The 17,133-nt window shown below is 44.4% G+C and overlaps 1 protein-coding gene across 4 annotated transcripts in view; it reads right to left on the bottom strand.

Annotated features, from left to right (window-relative positions):
• The window catches only part of TSNAXIP1 (translin associated factor X interacting protein 1), a 1,023,806-nt gene that overhangs the window by 340,500 nt on the left and 666,173 nt on the right, over positions 1–17,133 (bottom strand). For all 4 annotated transcript variants that reach the window (XM_069655260.1, XM_069655269.1, XM_069655286.1 and 1 more), the window contains one exon: positions 12,315–12,484. In XM_069655260.1, the coding sequence (XP_069511361.1) occupies positions 12,315–12,484 (170 nt within the window). The remainder of the gene's footprint in view (positions 1–12,314; positions 12,485–17,133) is intronic.

The following is a 17,133-nucleotide window of genomic DNA, read 5'->3' as shown; positions in this document are numbered from 1 at the left end:
TTGTGCTCTTTGCAGCTTTTCCATGTGGTATTCCGGCAGTCCAAGGTAAAAGCTATTTGCATAATCTAATCTCTAATCCAGGGATTAGTGATAGCAGAGTCATGGCCCTATGAGTTAAATAGAGGTATGAGAAGATATGTTATAGAGTGTGGAGATGGAAACAACAGCTTCTGACAATGGCTCTTACTTGCGGTTCTATCCGGGGGCAGGTGGGGCACTATACAGTGTTTTCTTGAGGTTTATTACTATGGATGATGGTACTGGGCATGGGGTAACTTTGTTTCATTTGCCACACTGTATGCAAGCCAGGAAACCACTGTGAAGCTTCAGGCATAGTGAGGTAACATTGGAGACTATCAGTTAAACCATATAGCACATTTTTGTAGTGCCAAATTGTATACCAGGCAGAAGGCTTTTGCTGCTACACTGGAATCAATAAAACACCCTTACGCCTTTTTAGACTCTGTGATTAAAATACAAACTGACCCCATTTCCCAATTATGTTTTTTTCATACCTCTCACTTCAATACGCCTTTTAAAATAACATCAGTAATTTAAGGATACTAGCATGGCCCACCTTAAGACTGCTTGCACCTAACATAATGGTTACATGTGAAAAGAATCTGTTTTCCCCCTTTTTTCTGTGAAATGAAACTCTTAGAATGCGTACTGTTTTCATTGCCTTGTGTCTACTACATCCAGGAGTGGTTCTGGCCTTTTAGGTAAGAAAACAATTCCAGGCCCACATTCCTTTCATTCTGTTCCTCCAGCCAATGAAATGTTTCTTTATTCTCATTTTGAGAATGTTCTGTGCTGTGGCTTTCCTTTACTAATCATTTCACTCAGCTGATGAAGAGGTCTGTGGGACTTTATAAGCTAATGTTTTGTACCATCTCTGCATAGATTTTTCAGTTAGTCCAATATAAGGTATCAAAATCTGCAACTTGTGTGACTTTAAAACCGGACTAACACAATGTCTAACTTTTCTTTCCACTTTGCGACACAGTGTGGTATTACTAGGAAGTAGACAAGTTATTTTTAAGGTAGTTTAAAGTGGCTTCCGCCAAAAGTTTTTTCAAATTAGGATAAGTGTATTGTGTGTCGAATCCATGTACTCAACCACTTTAAACTACTTTAAAAATGACTGTTTGCATTTTAGTAACACCACACTACGTCGCAAAGCCAAATATAACCCACCCACGGCTCAAAGGTATATCCAACTCTTCTGCCACATACGTAATTTCACACAGGCCATAGAACACTATGAAGTATTGCTCACCTTCAAGGAAAGTACAGGGTCACTGAGCAAGCAAGCATTCCCATGTTCAAGCTGTTTAGCTGTGCCCCTCTCTAAGCATTTTAGAGACATTTCTCACAAGTGCATTGGGCAAAAAAAATTCAAATCGCTGCTCCTCAGAGAGCACTAATTATCAAACAGGACTGGTCAGTTGCAATTTGGAAGGACTTTCAAGCAGATATTTCAATATTGACCAGCTGGCAAGATAACTAATAATTTTAACAGGCAAGGGATAAGAAATATTCACAGTTCAGACTGCTAAAATATTGTATGGCTGATGTAGTCAGCTAAGTGTAAGGTAGAAATGCTTGTTTGTGTCCACTTTGCTTATTTCCTGTGATACCCTGTTTTTCCTCAGCGAGTCTCGTCCAGTGTCAATGGGAAAGCAGCTATGGCCCCTAAAATGGGAATACATTGAAGGAGCCCGTTAGACTTCCTGAGCAAGTAACCTTTTCCAGACTGTGTGCCCAGGTTCTGGCTGGTGGCAGCGTTAGCCTATGCCCTGGCTGCATAATGTGTGGTCGTTTTACCACATAAGATGTCTTTCTTGCTCTCCAAGACAGCCCTAAAATGTCAGCTATAGAATATCAAAATCCTGTGACCGGTCAAGTGTACACTTTGTGTGTCTGTGTTGACCGGGAAAACCCACAGATGGTCACCCCTGACCAAACCCTGGCCAGACACTCATCACTTTGGGTGGGATATCTGAGATTTCTCAGGAATCCACATCTTTTGAGCTTGCCCGAGCAATTGCCTGTGAAAGTTTGTATGTGAGGCCCAGAACAGTGCATTTTAAAGCGCACCCGATTTGTGAATTTGGGATGCACTGAAATGACCCCTGAATTGCAGAAATGTGCCAAGAGCATTTCAATGTGTGTATCAATGATGTGCACGTTCAAAATAGGGCACATCTTTTCTTTGCGCACACGAGGAGATGCGCGCATCCTCGTTTACGCCGAGAAAGCATTGAGAATTCGGCCCAATGTTTCCAAGTGTAACTCAATCAACATTTGGAAATAAAGACAGACATATTTTCTACCAAGATTTGACGCATAGTGACTAGTGCTTGCTACTACTGCATATTAATGTTTCAGCTGCAGGAATCTTTGGAAACTTGAGGTTCATGGCAGAGTTGACTGTGGCATGGCCACATTCATATTCTATCCTTTTAAGGTTAATAACCTGAGTACCATGGAGGGTGGTAAAATAGCACATTTTGTACACAAGAGTACATAGTTCCATACTTATAGCCACAAGCACTATAAGAAAAAGAATGTATTACAAAACCAATGCTATCCTCATGTATTGGAAATACCACTATGAACTTTCACCTCTCTATGTGCCATATGCAACTGAATGGGATATCCTATTGTATGCAGTATTTGGGGCCCACCAACCTTTATGCTCCATTGATATGATCAACAGGTGCTCCTACTGGAATCCATTACGTAGCAGCTACAATATGCCAGTATTTCCTTTTAAGTGATGATCATAGCTCTATTCGGAATTACAGTAAGTGATGCAGACTTGTCAGCATTCTCAAATCAAACCATTCGGCCAACAGCAAAGCCGCTTTCTATCAAATCGAATGGGTTTTAGGCAGAAAGCATTATTTCGCTTGCGCATGTGTTTCACCCTGTGCTGAAATGCTGCAATATATTGTGAAGATAATTGCCATAAAATGTCTCTGAGATCAATTCACTACTCCGAACATGAGCTATGGGTCTATTAACATCTCAGAGGACTACTCAGGTAAAGGAAAAGTCTTCTAACACCAACTATGGGAATCAACAGCATTACCAAACAACAATGATCCCATATTCAGAAGCCCAAATGTATTGTTCTCTATAATAAGGAACTGGACTAATGTGTGCTCTCGAAAACGACTGTAGTGGATGTTACAGAGACTCAATTAACTGCTTATGCAGAGGGATAACGAGTTCACTAATGAGGCGAACACTACCACTTAGCCTGCTTGGACCATTATAAGTGAATAAATCAATTTTTATTAAATCGATTAAAAAAATGACCGATTTAGAGAGACCAAACTGCCAGCACCTGCAGCGTACACGAGTGCGCGGAGGGGCCAACAGAGACAGCGGGACCCAGAGAAGGAGTCACAGGAGTCCGAGGGGAGTGTGTGAGTGAGAGTGTGAGCGAGTGCGAGAGTGTGGTGACAGTGTGACAATGTGTGACAATGTGCGAGAGTGTGTGAGAGTGTGAGCGTGTGTGTGTGTGCGTGTGTGTATATGTGCATGTAAAAGGAATGTTTGGGAAGGGGCAAGGGGTAAATGTAACTGGTTGCGTGTTTGTGTGTGAGAATGTGGTCGGGGATTGAGTGAGTGTGCTTAGGGCGAGAGAAGGCAGTGGGGGGAGCAAGGCTGAAAGGTGGGCTTGGGTGGTGAAGCCCTGCCAATGCATGTTATTTCTGCTTATTGAGGGCCGCACAAAATCGACCGAAATAAATCGATCAGTCTTTTTTGTGTGCGGTCTTAAAAAAGTGGAAATTTTACATAGAACCTCATGGACAAATTGAACGTGTTTCCAGGTCTAGAATTCATGTTTGCACTTGGCCAAACTTTTTAATGTTAATGTTAAAGGATATTTATACCGCGCACTATCACCACCGAAGTGGCCCCCTGGCGCTCTGGCGGATCTGAAAGGAAAGAGAAGGGGATTGGTTAGTAGGATTGAGCGGGAAACGTGCAAGCGTGCTGTGATGTGCTGTTGGCAGCTTCAGTTCGGTTAACACTGTTTGCTGATCTTAGGTGTTCTTTTCGGTTGGTAGCCGTCATGTGCTGTTGTGTGAGGCTATGTGCGGTTTGTTTTGCTGTTGCAGTGTAGTGAAGTGCGTTCAGTTTGCAGTGCTTTAGAGGTATGGTTGTGTTTGGTTAGAGTTTGAGAGGTGTATGCAGAGGGGTGAGATTTTTAGTAGGGTTGGTTAGTGGCATCACTATCTAGATGTGATGCTTGATAACCTCCACTATTCCGTCCAGATGTGACGCAGGCCAATCTCGACAATTCCACCCATATGAGACACATGGCCATCCTCAAAAACTCTTTGCAGATGCAACGCAGGGCAATATCGCCGATTCCATCCAGATGTGATGCATGATAAGCTTCACGAATCTAAATGTGATGCAGGCTAATCTCTACAACTCCATACAGATGTGACGCACCATCAACCTCACAATTCTATCTAGATGTGACGCATGATTAGCTTCACAATTCTAATGCCAGTCACCTCCAGTATCTAAGCAAATGTGAAGAAACTAACATTGCTGTGCTGAACACGAATCTACCATGAGAAAATATCCACCTAGCAAGTGGAGGAGAGCAGAGCGAGGTAAACTGTGGTTTGGTGCATGCAGCAGCGGTACTCAAGTTAATTTGTTACTTGATTCAGTCCCGGGAGGATAGCTCAGGGGCAACATGCTCGCCTTGAAAGCAAGATGTCGCGGAGCAACACAGGTTCGATCCCGGGCCCGCGCTTAGAAACCTCTGGGTATTAAGCGTGTTATAAATAACCAATCATAATCATAAATAAACAATCATAACAAAAATTGGCTTTTCAATTACTTGTTATGTTATATTCAATCTTGCACAGGTTGAGTCTGAGGTCCCTGGCAAAAAAGTTTAGAAATGGGTTTTTAAAGCTTTTCACAATTGAAGATTTTCCATTTTGCTGGAGCCAAAGGAAGGTTCCAGAATGCTGCATCCATCAGTGAAATTTAGGTATAGATCACCTTCTAAACTATATAGAAGGAATTTAAAAGGATTCTCTTGGCCACCGGGAGACAGGGTAGCTGTTAAATGCCACAGAAGAACAAGTTACTTACCAACTGTAACGTTCTTTCGACTGGATGTTTCTCCCACGTATTCCTCATCTTGTGATAAATCGTTATCTCCAGCTTCGCTGCTTTGGAAAAAAAAACTCTCGGCAGAGGGCGCTGTGCTCGAGGTCATGGCGTCGATTGTCCCTCGACATACTCCGTACTCTGTCGACGTCACCGATGGTATAAGTAGCTCGAGATGCGCCCGTTGCTTCAGTTCTGTTTTTTCGATGAAATATATATAGGAGGAACACCCAGGCGTGTCCCATGACCGATACATTCTTCGTGAGAGGAAAGTGTAAGAACACGTAAACTGTACTGTGGGGTAGGCTGGGAGGGTCGATGAGGAATACGTGGGAGGAACATCCAGTCGAAAGAACGTTACAGTTGGTAAGTAACTTGTTCTTCGAATGGATTGTGTCCTCCCACGTATTCCTCATCTTGTGATAGGCTCCCATAGCAGTATCAATTTTTTGGAGGTGAAAGTACCATTTCAGTTTTCGTGGACAGAATGCAGAACTGCCTTTGCAAATAAACCCTCGTTAGAGGAGGCAGTGTCCAAACAATAATGTTTAACAAAGGTATGTATTGTTTTCCAGGTTACAGCTGCACAAATGTCTGCTGCCGGGATTCCCCTCTTTATAGCCGCAGAAGTAGCCATTCCCCTTGTAGAATGGGCACGAAGCCCATCTGTTGGTTCTTTTCCCGCTAGTCTGTAGCATTCAACTATGGCTAATATGATCCAGTGGGAAATGGTCTGTTTTGTTACAGATAAGCCTAATTTTTAACCAGTGTAACCTACAAACAGTTGGTCATCTTGTCTCAATTTAGCCATCCTAGAGATGTAAAAACTAAGAGCCCTCTAGGGATCTAATCTATGTAATCTCTCCTCTTCTTTGCCCAGGTGAGGAGGAGGATAAAACGTAGGAAGTACTATTTTTTGTGACAAATAGAAGTCCGAGACTACTTTTGGCAAAAATGAAGGTTTAACTTTAAGGACTACCTTATCTTTATAAAAAATAGTATATGGTGATTTGCATGAGAGAGCCTGAAGTTCGCTAACCCTGCGGGCTGATGATAGGGCCACAAGTAGGACAGTTTTTAGAGTCAAAAGCCTCAATGGACATGAGTGCAGAGGCTCAAAAGGTATGCAAGTCAAGAATTTTAATACTAAATTTAAGTCCCAGGCTGGTACATGAAAAGGTACTGGAGGGTATACATTAGTGAGCCCCTTTAAGAATTGAATTATTAACGGTATTTTGAAATATGAAACCTCTTCCGAGGAGCGCTTGAAAATGGACAGCGCAGCAAGGTATCCTTTTGTTGTTCCTATCTGGAGCCCCAGATTAGCTAGATATAGCAGAAAGGAAAGCACCAGTGGGATGCCACACTGAAAAGGGTCCACATCCTTGTCTTTGCACCAGTTACTAAACCTATTCCAGCGACATTGGTACAAAGACTTTCTTGCTGGTCTTCTGGCCGAAAGCAAGATTTCCATTATGTCATCCGGAAGATCCCAATCCTTGTATCTCAACCTCTCAGAAACCATGCGTGAAGGTTGAGTGTCTTGACCTCTGGATGGAGAACCCGACCTTCCTCTTGCGAGAGAAGATCCTCTCTTTGCGGAAGACGTATTGGAGGGCAGATGGACATGTCTAGAAGGTCCCGGTACCACGTCCTCCTGGCCAAATCCGGGGCAATTAGGATCATGGTTTTCCTGAACTTTCTCAACCTCCTGATTACTTGAGGAATCACGGGGACAGGGGGAAACGCGTACAGCAGTGGAAACTTCCACTCCACTACGAATGCGTCTCCCAGAGCTCCTCTTTGAGGAAATTCCCTTGAGCAGTACTGATCGCACTTCCGGTTGATCGCGGTGGCGAACAGATCCACTTGAGGGGTTCCCCAAAGGGCGAAGATCTCCAGAAGGACTTCCTGAGCCAGCTCCCACTCGTTAGAGACCATGCTCTGCCTGCTCAGAGCGTCTGCCGCCGTGTTCTTCTCCCCGGCTAGGTGAATTGCCGACAGAGCGATTCCTTCTCGTATTGCCCAGAACCAGAGCTGCATTGCCTCTCTGCACAGTGGCATTGACCCTACACCTCCTCTCTTGTTGAGATAGTACATGGCCACTGTGTTGTCCGTCATTATCAGAACATTATTTCCCTGTACAGAGGGCAGAAAGGCCTTCAGAGCTAGTCTGATTGCCCTCAGCTCTAATAGGTTGATGTGTAGTTTGGACTCCGATGGAGACCAACAAGCGCTGATTGTCAGATCGTTGGTGTGTGCTCCCCACCCCGTGAGTGAGGCGTCCGTCACTACCGTTATCTCCGGCCATGTTTGCCAAAAAGATTCTCCCTTGAGAATGTTGTCGTTGCAAGCCCACCATAGAAGATCCTGAGCAACTGCGCTCAGGACTTGCAGAAGATCCGACATATTCCCTGAGAACTGGGACCACTGAGTTCTGAGTGCCCATTGAAGGGATCTCATTCTCAACCTGGCCTCTGGTACTAGGAAAATGCAGGATGCCATGAGGCCGAGCAATCTGAGAAAACCGAAGGTCGGTAGAAGTTGGGCATTCTGGAATTTTGTTACCATCTGCTGGACGTGGAGAGCTCTCACTTCGGGAGGCGAGGCTTTTCCCGAGGAAGTGTCCAAGACTGCTCCGATAAACTGGAGTTTCTGGGCTGGTATCATGTGGGACTTCTTGAAATTGATGGAGAAGCCCAGTTTGTGGAGGAAGTGGCAGGTGATCGAAAGATGTTCCTGAGCTTGTTCTGGAGAACTTGCTCTGATCAACCAGTCATCCAGGTAGGGATATATGTGAATACCTCCTTTCCTGAGACTTGCTGCCACAACCGCCAACAGTTTGGTGAAAACCCTTGGGGCAGAGGTCAACCCGAATGGCAGAACTCGAAACTGATAATGAGAATTGCCAATCACGAACCTCAGGTACTTTCTGTGCTTTGGATGGATTGGCACATGAAAGTAAGCATCCTGAAGGTCCAATGATACCAACCAATCTTGGAGTTGGAGAGCCTAAAGGATTTGAGAAAGAGTCACCATCTTGAACTTGTCCTTCCTGAGGAACTTGTTCAAGTTTCTCAAGTCCAAGATGGGTCTCAGTCCTCCGTCCTTTTTTGGGATGAGAAAATATGGGGAGTACCAACCCCTGTTCCTTTCCTCTACAGGTACCAGTTCTATGGCACCTTTCTCTAGTAGGGTTAAAATTTCCTGCAACAGGAGCGGATCCGGAATTTTGACGGAGTTGGCTCCCGGTGGATGATTCTGAGGCCTTTTTAGAAAGGGGAGACAGTAACCTTGGGCTACTGTTTCCAGTGCCCAAGCATCTGAGGTAATGCCCCGCCATTCCTTCAGATGTTGAGAGATCCTGCCTCCCACTGGTGTTTTGTGGTCTTTCTGAGGTCCCTTGACGATTATATCCATCATGTCATCTTGTTAAAAAAATGGGTGACGTATTATCCCAAACCATATACTCAATTACCCTGGTCATAAGACCCCTGTACCCAGCATCTGCATGCTCTGCAGGATCAGGTTTGGCGAACTCTAATTCTGGGGATGTGTCAACTCCACTGGCAGAATGTAGAGTATCACTCAGGTCTCTCATTCTAGATTCCTGGTCAATAAGTTCTTCAGGAACTTGTCTTGTACCATAAGTAACTCCCAAAGGAGTAACTTCGTCTTCTTCTGAAGCAGACTCTTCATAGATTGCAGACATAGATTTGAAAAAGTCTGATCTGGGCAAGGAAGTGAATCTCCTTTCTTCTTCTTCCATCTGCTTCGAAGGAAATGGCAAATCCCTCGAGGTTTTCGAAGGTGTCTTCGAAGTCTTCGAAGTTTTCGAAGATGACTTCGATAATGGCGTCGATGACGCATTTGGTTTTGGTGTCGAAATTATCGATGTCGAGGGCGTCGACAAAATTGTCGAAGTCTTCGACGATTTGTGTTTCTTGGCCGGCACTGGAGAGGTGCTCGACTCTCGAAGATTCTTCGACGGTTTGACGTCGACTCGAGGTTTTTTGTATTCCTCGACGCTACTGGTCTTGGCCATAGTAGCCTTGGACTTCCCTTTGTCGTTCAATGGAGCGACTTTAGGGGTATGGCTTTTTCGAGGTTCTTTCGAGGGGGTCGAGGCCGCATTCTCGAAAACCTCCATCATCCTTTTGCGGAATTCTTCCCACTTAATGGGAGAATCCGATTTAGTCGGACAACAAATTTCTTCGGTCGACTCTGAAGAAGAAGATGATGAGGGAGATCTATGTCTCCTCTTCATTTGTTTCGATGACGATGAAGAATGTCTCGATCTACTCATAGATCGAGATCTCTTCGAGTGCCTATGGCGATCCGATCCCTTAGAATCAGTCGCTTTTTTATGTTTTTTTGACAAAACCTTTTTTGAGGCCTCTCTCCCCACCGACAGTTTACCTCTCCTCTAACGAAGAGCTTTTTCGGTCATCGATTGGCAGGACCCGCAGTTGTCGGTTCGGTGACTGAAACCGCGACACCAGAGACAAATCCGGTGGGGATCGGTGATCGACATCTTAGATCCACAATCTGCACACTTCTTAAACCCAGTCCTGGGTGTCGAAGGTGTCGAAGGTGATGACATTTTCTTCACAGAAAATAGAAGCGCGCTGTTCTCGATAGCGAAGCGATCGGAAAAACGGAACTGAAGCAACTGGCGCGGCTCGAGCTACTTATACCATCGGTGACGTCGACAGAGTACGGAGTACGCCGAGGGACAATCGACGCCACGACCTCGAGCACAGCGCCCTCTGCCGAGAGTTTTTTTTTACGAAGCAGCGAAGCTGGAGATAACGATTTATCACAAGATGAGGAATACGTGGGAGGACACAATCCATTCGAAATATGCTTCTTCAGAAGATTTTTATAAGAATGTTGGCAGCAGAATTTTGTACCAGACATTGTAAATTTTCCTGAAGACATTACTGGGTACGGTCAAAGAAACTGAATTGCAGTAATCAAGGCAGGAAGTAAAGTAAGCATTCATCATCGAAATCTGGTGAGGAGAATAGAAAAGAAAACAACAGCAATTTTTTAGTTGTTTTATTTAGCTAAATCATACATGAATTGATCTGCTTACTTGTAAGCGAGTGATTATCCAGGATAACTTAAAGGTTATGAACTGAATTAACCAAAACAAGGGTACAGTCATAACGGGATGAGCCAAAAAAAAAAAAAAACACAGATGTTATTGGGGTAACACAGAGCATGACTTCTGTTTTGTCAATGTTAACTCCAGCCTATTTGAAGCCATTCAGCTGCTGACTAACAGCACACGTGTAGCAAATGTGTTTCTAATGAAAGTAGTGTTGTCATCAGGATAGACCATGATTTGCGCATAGCCTGCATAGGTATAAAAGTGCATGCTGAATGAATGCAGAAGAATGCCTGTGTTTGTAAATAGATATTAAGAGTGGTGAAAGGGCACCAGACTGGGGCAATCTGAAAGTATATTGCCTTCTAAGATGATCTGTGTTTTTTGAGACGAACACCTTTAAGTGTTTGCCTGAATCATGTCTCCATATGAATCCTAACTCCCAGTTACTCCAATGCACTACCACACCTGAATAATTCCCAAACCTTGGAATTTGTGATATCTGACGGTGGGGGAATTGAGCTGGATGCTTCCTAATCAACGGCATGTCATTTGCATTCAATTACAAAACAATGTTTGTGAATAGAATTTGAAACCCATTCCTATGTGCGCCTCTCTATTAAGCCATGCCAATGGTCGAATGACACAGGTTGCCCTGACCTGTACCACTGCCCAAGTGGAAGACGTCATATACTGTGCCATTAGTACAAACTTTAGTTGGGGATTTAGAAAAAAGAAGTTAGACTAAAAATCATGTCTCTTTCGCAACTTCCATCCTTTGGTGTATTTCGAAAAAGGAATGAATATCATAGCCAAATTCCTTGTCAGCATCTAATACTGCTCTGATGATAGTTCCTTTTTTTCGGTACGGTGCATGACAGAAAAAAGAACCTTTGCATACATCTTTATTAATTGCCAATGCCAGCATTATGGGGAGGGCTCTTGTGGCTTGTGAGGCTTTATGGGAAGAATGATCAAGAGCTCCCCAGTCAAGAAAGGGAATAAACCATTTTTTACGGCTGCAGAGTATATTAGCAAAGATATAGAATGAGCTGTCCAGCAAACATCTAACAACCCTCTACGGCAAACCCACCAGGCCCTGGAGGCTTCCCCTTCATGAGGCTTTTTAAAAGCGACCCTGAGCTCCATTCAAAGATTGGCTCATGCTCATAGAGGAGATGTCTTCTGGCACCCAATATCCAGGCATGGCTAACGTAATTGAGGTAATCTCCAATTTGATGTGCATTTGCCCTATTCCTAGAAGTGTATAACCCTTGGCTGTCGCGCTTTAGTAAGATGTCCCATGCAGTAGAGTGAAGTCAATTTCAAAATGTTACAGCTATTGTAATGACGAGGGGCCTCATTACACGGTAGGTGGTAACCATGGCGCTATTAGCTCCATGGTTGCCGCCGGTATTTTACCGTGTACGCCTTGGTGGATGGTGGAATTACTGCCCTACTCCAAGGTGAGCGGGGGCGGTAATTCCCCATTCACCAAGGCCCTTCCCCATTCCCATTTTTGCCCCCATAGGGCATCATGGGAATGGGGAAGGCGTTAATTACGGTACCGCAAATTGCGGTACCGTAATTAGCACCGAGGTCCCTTTGCGGTACCCTACTTTAACGGCTGGTAAAACCAGCCGTTAAGGTCGGGTCCCGCAAAGGGAACTCGTAGTAAGGCGGTAAGGGTTTACCGGTACCGGTGCCCTTACCGCCTACCGTGTAATGAGGCCCAAGGTCTTACCATCAACTAAGCGCGAAATGTACAGCAATTATGCAGTGCTTTCTAAGAAGTTTATTTATAATGTAAGAAAGTGTTTCTGCATCAAGGACAGTTGTTTGTAGCAGGTGCATAGAAATCACCAAAGTAAACGAATACACAATACATAGGCTGATTCACAAAGCGTTTTCCTGTGGGACTGCACCATTGTAAAATGCTTCTGTGAATCAGGCCCTAAGTCTGGTGCTTGATTTATAAAGGATTAGGAAAATAAATGGGGCGGGGGGGGGGGGGAGGTAACCAAAAGAAAGGAATAAATGATCTTGCCTTACTGAGCAGCTCAGAATATTTTTTCTCAATGGATTCATAGTCTCTCCTGGGCACCACATCCCCGTAGTTGGCCTTCATTGTGTTCAGTTCCACCTGGGTCTGTGCAAGATCAGTCCTGGCCATCTTTAGCGCCAATGACAGCACGGCCGGATCTTCAGAGGTCCTTTCTGCGACGAAGAGATTGTGTTAGGAGAATGGAATACAACAGCCCCAAATACTTTGGGAACAGCCATGTGACACTTTGCAGTGGTTTGCTTATGGTTTATCCTAAGAACGGATCATCATCCAGCCGAGTCAAATTAAATCGTTCCAATGGCGTAGGAGAGCTCTTACATTCTCACACTGGATCAAATCCTTTTAGGAAGTAACCTGTACTATCCTCTGAAGGGTCAATAGGGGAATAATACTTTACAGGCAGGTCTATCGCTAGGGCCAATCGCTGATACTGAATATTCCAATATTTGTGAATAAAAGTGCATTAAAAAAATAAAGTTTAAGTAGGCCAACCTCTTCATCAGTACTGATTCCTGCTAAACTCCCAGCAAGAACGAACAACAACTTGGCACTTGCTGTATATGTGTTATGTTTTTCCCTCCTCAGAGGGTGTTAACAGTTATTACAAATAAAATAAGGAAAATAAGCAACCATCATTGTTGCAAATGAGAAAGAAGACACTAAAGACAACATAAATGTGCTGTCCATACAGAGTTGACGGGGTTACGGACAATGTAAAGTACCAGATACTAATGTCCACAAGGATCCATTGTGCTGTGACGACACTCATTATTGGACGCAAGAGCCTTGGCACAGAGAGTGTGTCATCTCTGCAGCTTTCATTATATTATGGCACTGGGTCCACTGAAACAGATGCTATGGTAAACATTCTCAGCGAGTAACAGATGTTAACAGGCATTATAATCCCTCTGTTCAGAAACATAAGTCACAGTAACATATTGCATGGTATTCAAACTCGCACTACACCACTACTTCACAATACTCACTTTTGCAATTGCATGGATGTGAGCCATCTAATACGTACATCTAATGGTGTGAAGTAGTGGTGTAGGCTGAATAAGGTTCAAACGGTAGGGTTATGAACTCTGTATGTAACAGGGAAGTATTTCATTTGGATTGAGTTTTGGCACCTTAATGTTTCCATTCCAAATGCTTCCCTACTTCCCCTTGTATTGGTAGTAACATTCATTCCACTCATTTTCTTTTTTATTGTGTGTGTACGTGAGCATATGTCATTTGTATGATTTGCGACTATGTTGATTCTGAACGCATTGTCTCATTCTCTGACATGTCATGTATATATTGCATAGTTCACACTTGTGAGCCATTCATATGTGTACACAGCATAAGGTATATGCATGTTTTCTGTGTGGATGAATGTTAAATGCTCTGGATTGTGTGTCCCGTTTATGTTCCAAGAACGTATGTGCACGTGCAGACTTTGATCGTATCATCTGTGCTTCCCTGCACTCAAAACGGAATGTGCTTGTGTAGTGCATGTTGGCTCTATTACCTGCCTCATTATCTCTGCATAACACCAGGTGGATTCAGATAATACATGCGTTTGGGGGGGGGCATGTCTGTGAGGTTGTGTGTGTGTGTGTGTGTGTGTGTGTGTGTGTGAGAGAGCGAGAGAGAGAGGTTGTGTATGCACCGTCATTCACTCATGGTCATTCGATGTAAATGGCCTGACCTGCATGTGCTGTCCATGTCTGTTGTATGTGTCGGGTGCTGTGGGTGCGTGGGCGTTTGGGTTGTGCGTGTATACTGATTGTACATGCTGTCTGTGCATATTGTGCTCAACTGCATTTTGGAGATACACATCCTATACTGTTTAGTGTGGATGTCTGTTGTCTATGGCTATTGTGTGGACTTGCACACCGCACGTATTGCTGGTGTATGCATTTATTTCAAATGTGTTGTCGGTGGCGGTCATGCTGTGGGCTTGGTTATGCATGCCTAAACAACAAGCTTGCATACTGGTGTTACAGAAGACTTACAGAGCAGAGACAAATTATAGAAACTTGTATATACATAATAAAAACATCACATATCAAGTTTATCGTGTGCAGCAATTCAACGTCCGATTCATGTGCATAAAATGTGTAAAGTCAAAACAGAAAATGTCGAGGTGTGTGCCCCGAAAGCATATTTGCTTTTAGCTGTATGGAAAATCCCATCTATTTTTCAACATCCTTTTTTGTACACAAACACGTCAGTGAAACTGCAGCAAATTGGGACGGGTATTCGGATGGGGCCAGACCAGTTGCTTCCCAAAAGTGACGAACTCTTATGGGCCAGGTCAAACGCTACAGTGCAAAACATGTTACCTACCAGCACTCATGTCTGCACTTACCTTGCACGTGCCACCAGCTGGCCGCTTTTATTTATTCTACTATCGCATGCACTGCACTTTCCCCTCACCCTTCCCCCCTTCCCATGCACTTGCGCGATCTGAATGACACCTGGCTTAGTAGGGTCGTTGTCTGTCTTCCCTTTGTTCCCCCTCCCTTGCCTCGTCGCGCCTTGAAACACTTGTCTATAGGCGCGTTATAAATGCCATATCATATCATGTTTTCACTTTCCTATGTAAAATGACAGGTAACCTTACCTATAGCGTTGCTACGATAACACGACTACGCAGTTAGGATTATGTGGGATTCCCAAAAGGAAGAGCACTTTTTCAGAGGCTTATATCTTTGGTACCATTTGACGTATTCTTTTTTTTGTCATTTCAATATGTGTATCAATCCAGAAATGGACTTTGTAACAAGCAGCTGCAGCTCCATTTCATCAACAATGCATGTGATAGAATCCAGAAAAACCATACACAGTCTAACCCTTAATTTGGATACACGTGTAAACAATAATAATAATGGCCCTGGCCGTTAGACCTGCCCCAACGCATTGCACACAGCGAGTGATGAGAAAGCATATCTGCAGAGAAATGCGTATCCATCCCTCCATAATACATACCTGAATAACACGAAATCATCACAGAGAGCGAAGATTAGAGGCGTGCTCCAGGTCCAGGAAAAACGGCCCCATATGCGATAAAGGGGTCATCAGCATAGTCTCTGTTTTGTGTAGGAAGCTCCCATTCCACCCCCGCCCATTTTCTCACATCAGCGCAACCCAATACACATTCACATTCACATTGCTGGAACACTTCTCACCCCTTCTCCAGGGCTATTCATGGTATGAAACCAAGCAAACACACATGTATAAAAAGGACCCGAGGCCAATGAGAGAATCCCGCCAGAAATTCTACCACCTCCCAAACAACTTGTTGCACATGAATGCAGCCCCACCACACATGTAGGAAGGATGCAGGACAAAAATGACATCTGGGCCATGCATTTCACTTACTGAAATCGCACGAGTTAGGTGGGCTTGATGTAAACATTTAAAATGAAATCAACTTGAACCTCATATTCCAGCGATCCCTTCTTTGTGTTCAAGCAAGTCCTAGTGCACGCCAATCTCTCTCACTTCCCGCCTGCTCTCCAGCTAGGAGTGAATCCTGTCCTATGCAGTACAGAAATGTATCTGCCGCCTTTCGGCCAAACCCCGGACTAATTACTTCCAAACTGCATTATCCTGGCATATTCCACAAAGGAACCAGCTCCCAATTGCCATTTTCGACAAAAGAGCTGAACAGAAACACACCTCTCATCCTCCTACAACCGCCCCACCGTGCACAAAGAGCGCTGGGATATCTTTGTAGCCGCACATAATAAGGTCAAGCCATGGGAGAATAAACTATTGTTCCACAGTGGCAACCGGCATACTCCAAGTTTGCCGATGGGGGGGGGCCTGACTACGTCCAGCCAAGAGGGAGTGAGTCAGGCACCCCACTGGCAAAAAACATCTGGCATTACTGGTGCCTATAATACCAGCGATCCCCCCATGGAACACACGGAATGGGGATTAACATACCCTTGCTGCCACTTGTAATCTGACGGTAATTCCGGGAGACCAAGTGGCGGCAGAGTAATTCAGTTTGGTGATATCCCGCCAGATTAAGTGGCGGGATACCACCAAATTCATAATGACCCCCTGTGTGCATCCAGGGATAACAGGACCAGGGAAGCGTCAGGGAGAATTTCTGCTAGGGCCATAGACCTGAACACCCGTCCAATTCATATCCGCAAACCTCTGGGGCATAAACCCACACTGGTCAGGGTGGACCAAGAATGTCACAACTCCTACAAAATGGCTAGCCAAGACCTCAACATCCCTATTCAAAGGTGAAATCATCCTGGGGGAACTGCACTGCTTGGGCGGCCTCCCTATTTTATGGATAACCACGATAATGGTGGTACAGGGATGTGGGAGGAGAATGCCCTACTTATTATCCTTCAACATGGCCTGTAAGTGTTTTCTCCAAGTCGCTCTACAATTGTACTGGGCAACCATTAGGACCAGGTGCTTTTCCCTTATTTTACAGGTGGATTCTGCACATTATTTGTGCACTTGTAATGTTCACTGTCAGAGTATCTCTCTGCTATGTGAACATTGCTTTTATAGGGAGGTCATGAAAAAAGGCATCAAAAGTCATTTGGTCACTACATCTCTCACTAGCAGATAGGTTGACGTGGAACGGCACAAATCTAGATGCTTTCTCTGCACCCTCAAAACAGGATCAGCCAGTGTCATCCTTGACAATTGGGACCCACCTATCCAATTCATCCCTCATAGCCAGTCACGCCTGCAGAGTCCCTATTTTATTACCCTGACCCTTGGCAACCAACTAATGTGGCTAGCATTGTCCAAAACAAATTCTTTATGTTTATTTTAA

Source organism: Ambystoma mexicanum, chromosome 1p (assembly GCF_040938575.1).
Source record: "Ambystoma mexicanum isolate Mex_15411 chromosome 1p, UKY_AmexF1_1, whole genome shotgun sequence".
In the NCBI taxonomy this organism is placed as follows: domain Eukaryota; kingdom Metazoa; phylum Chordata; class Amphibia; order Caudata; family Ambystomatidae; genus Ambystoma; species Ambystoma mexicanum.
Note: the sequence above shows the minus strand (reverse complement) of the source record. Positions and strands in the feature narration are given on the sequence as shown.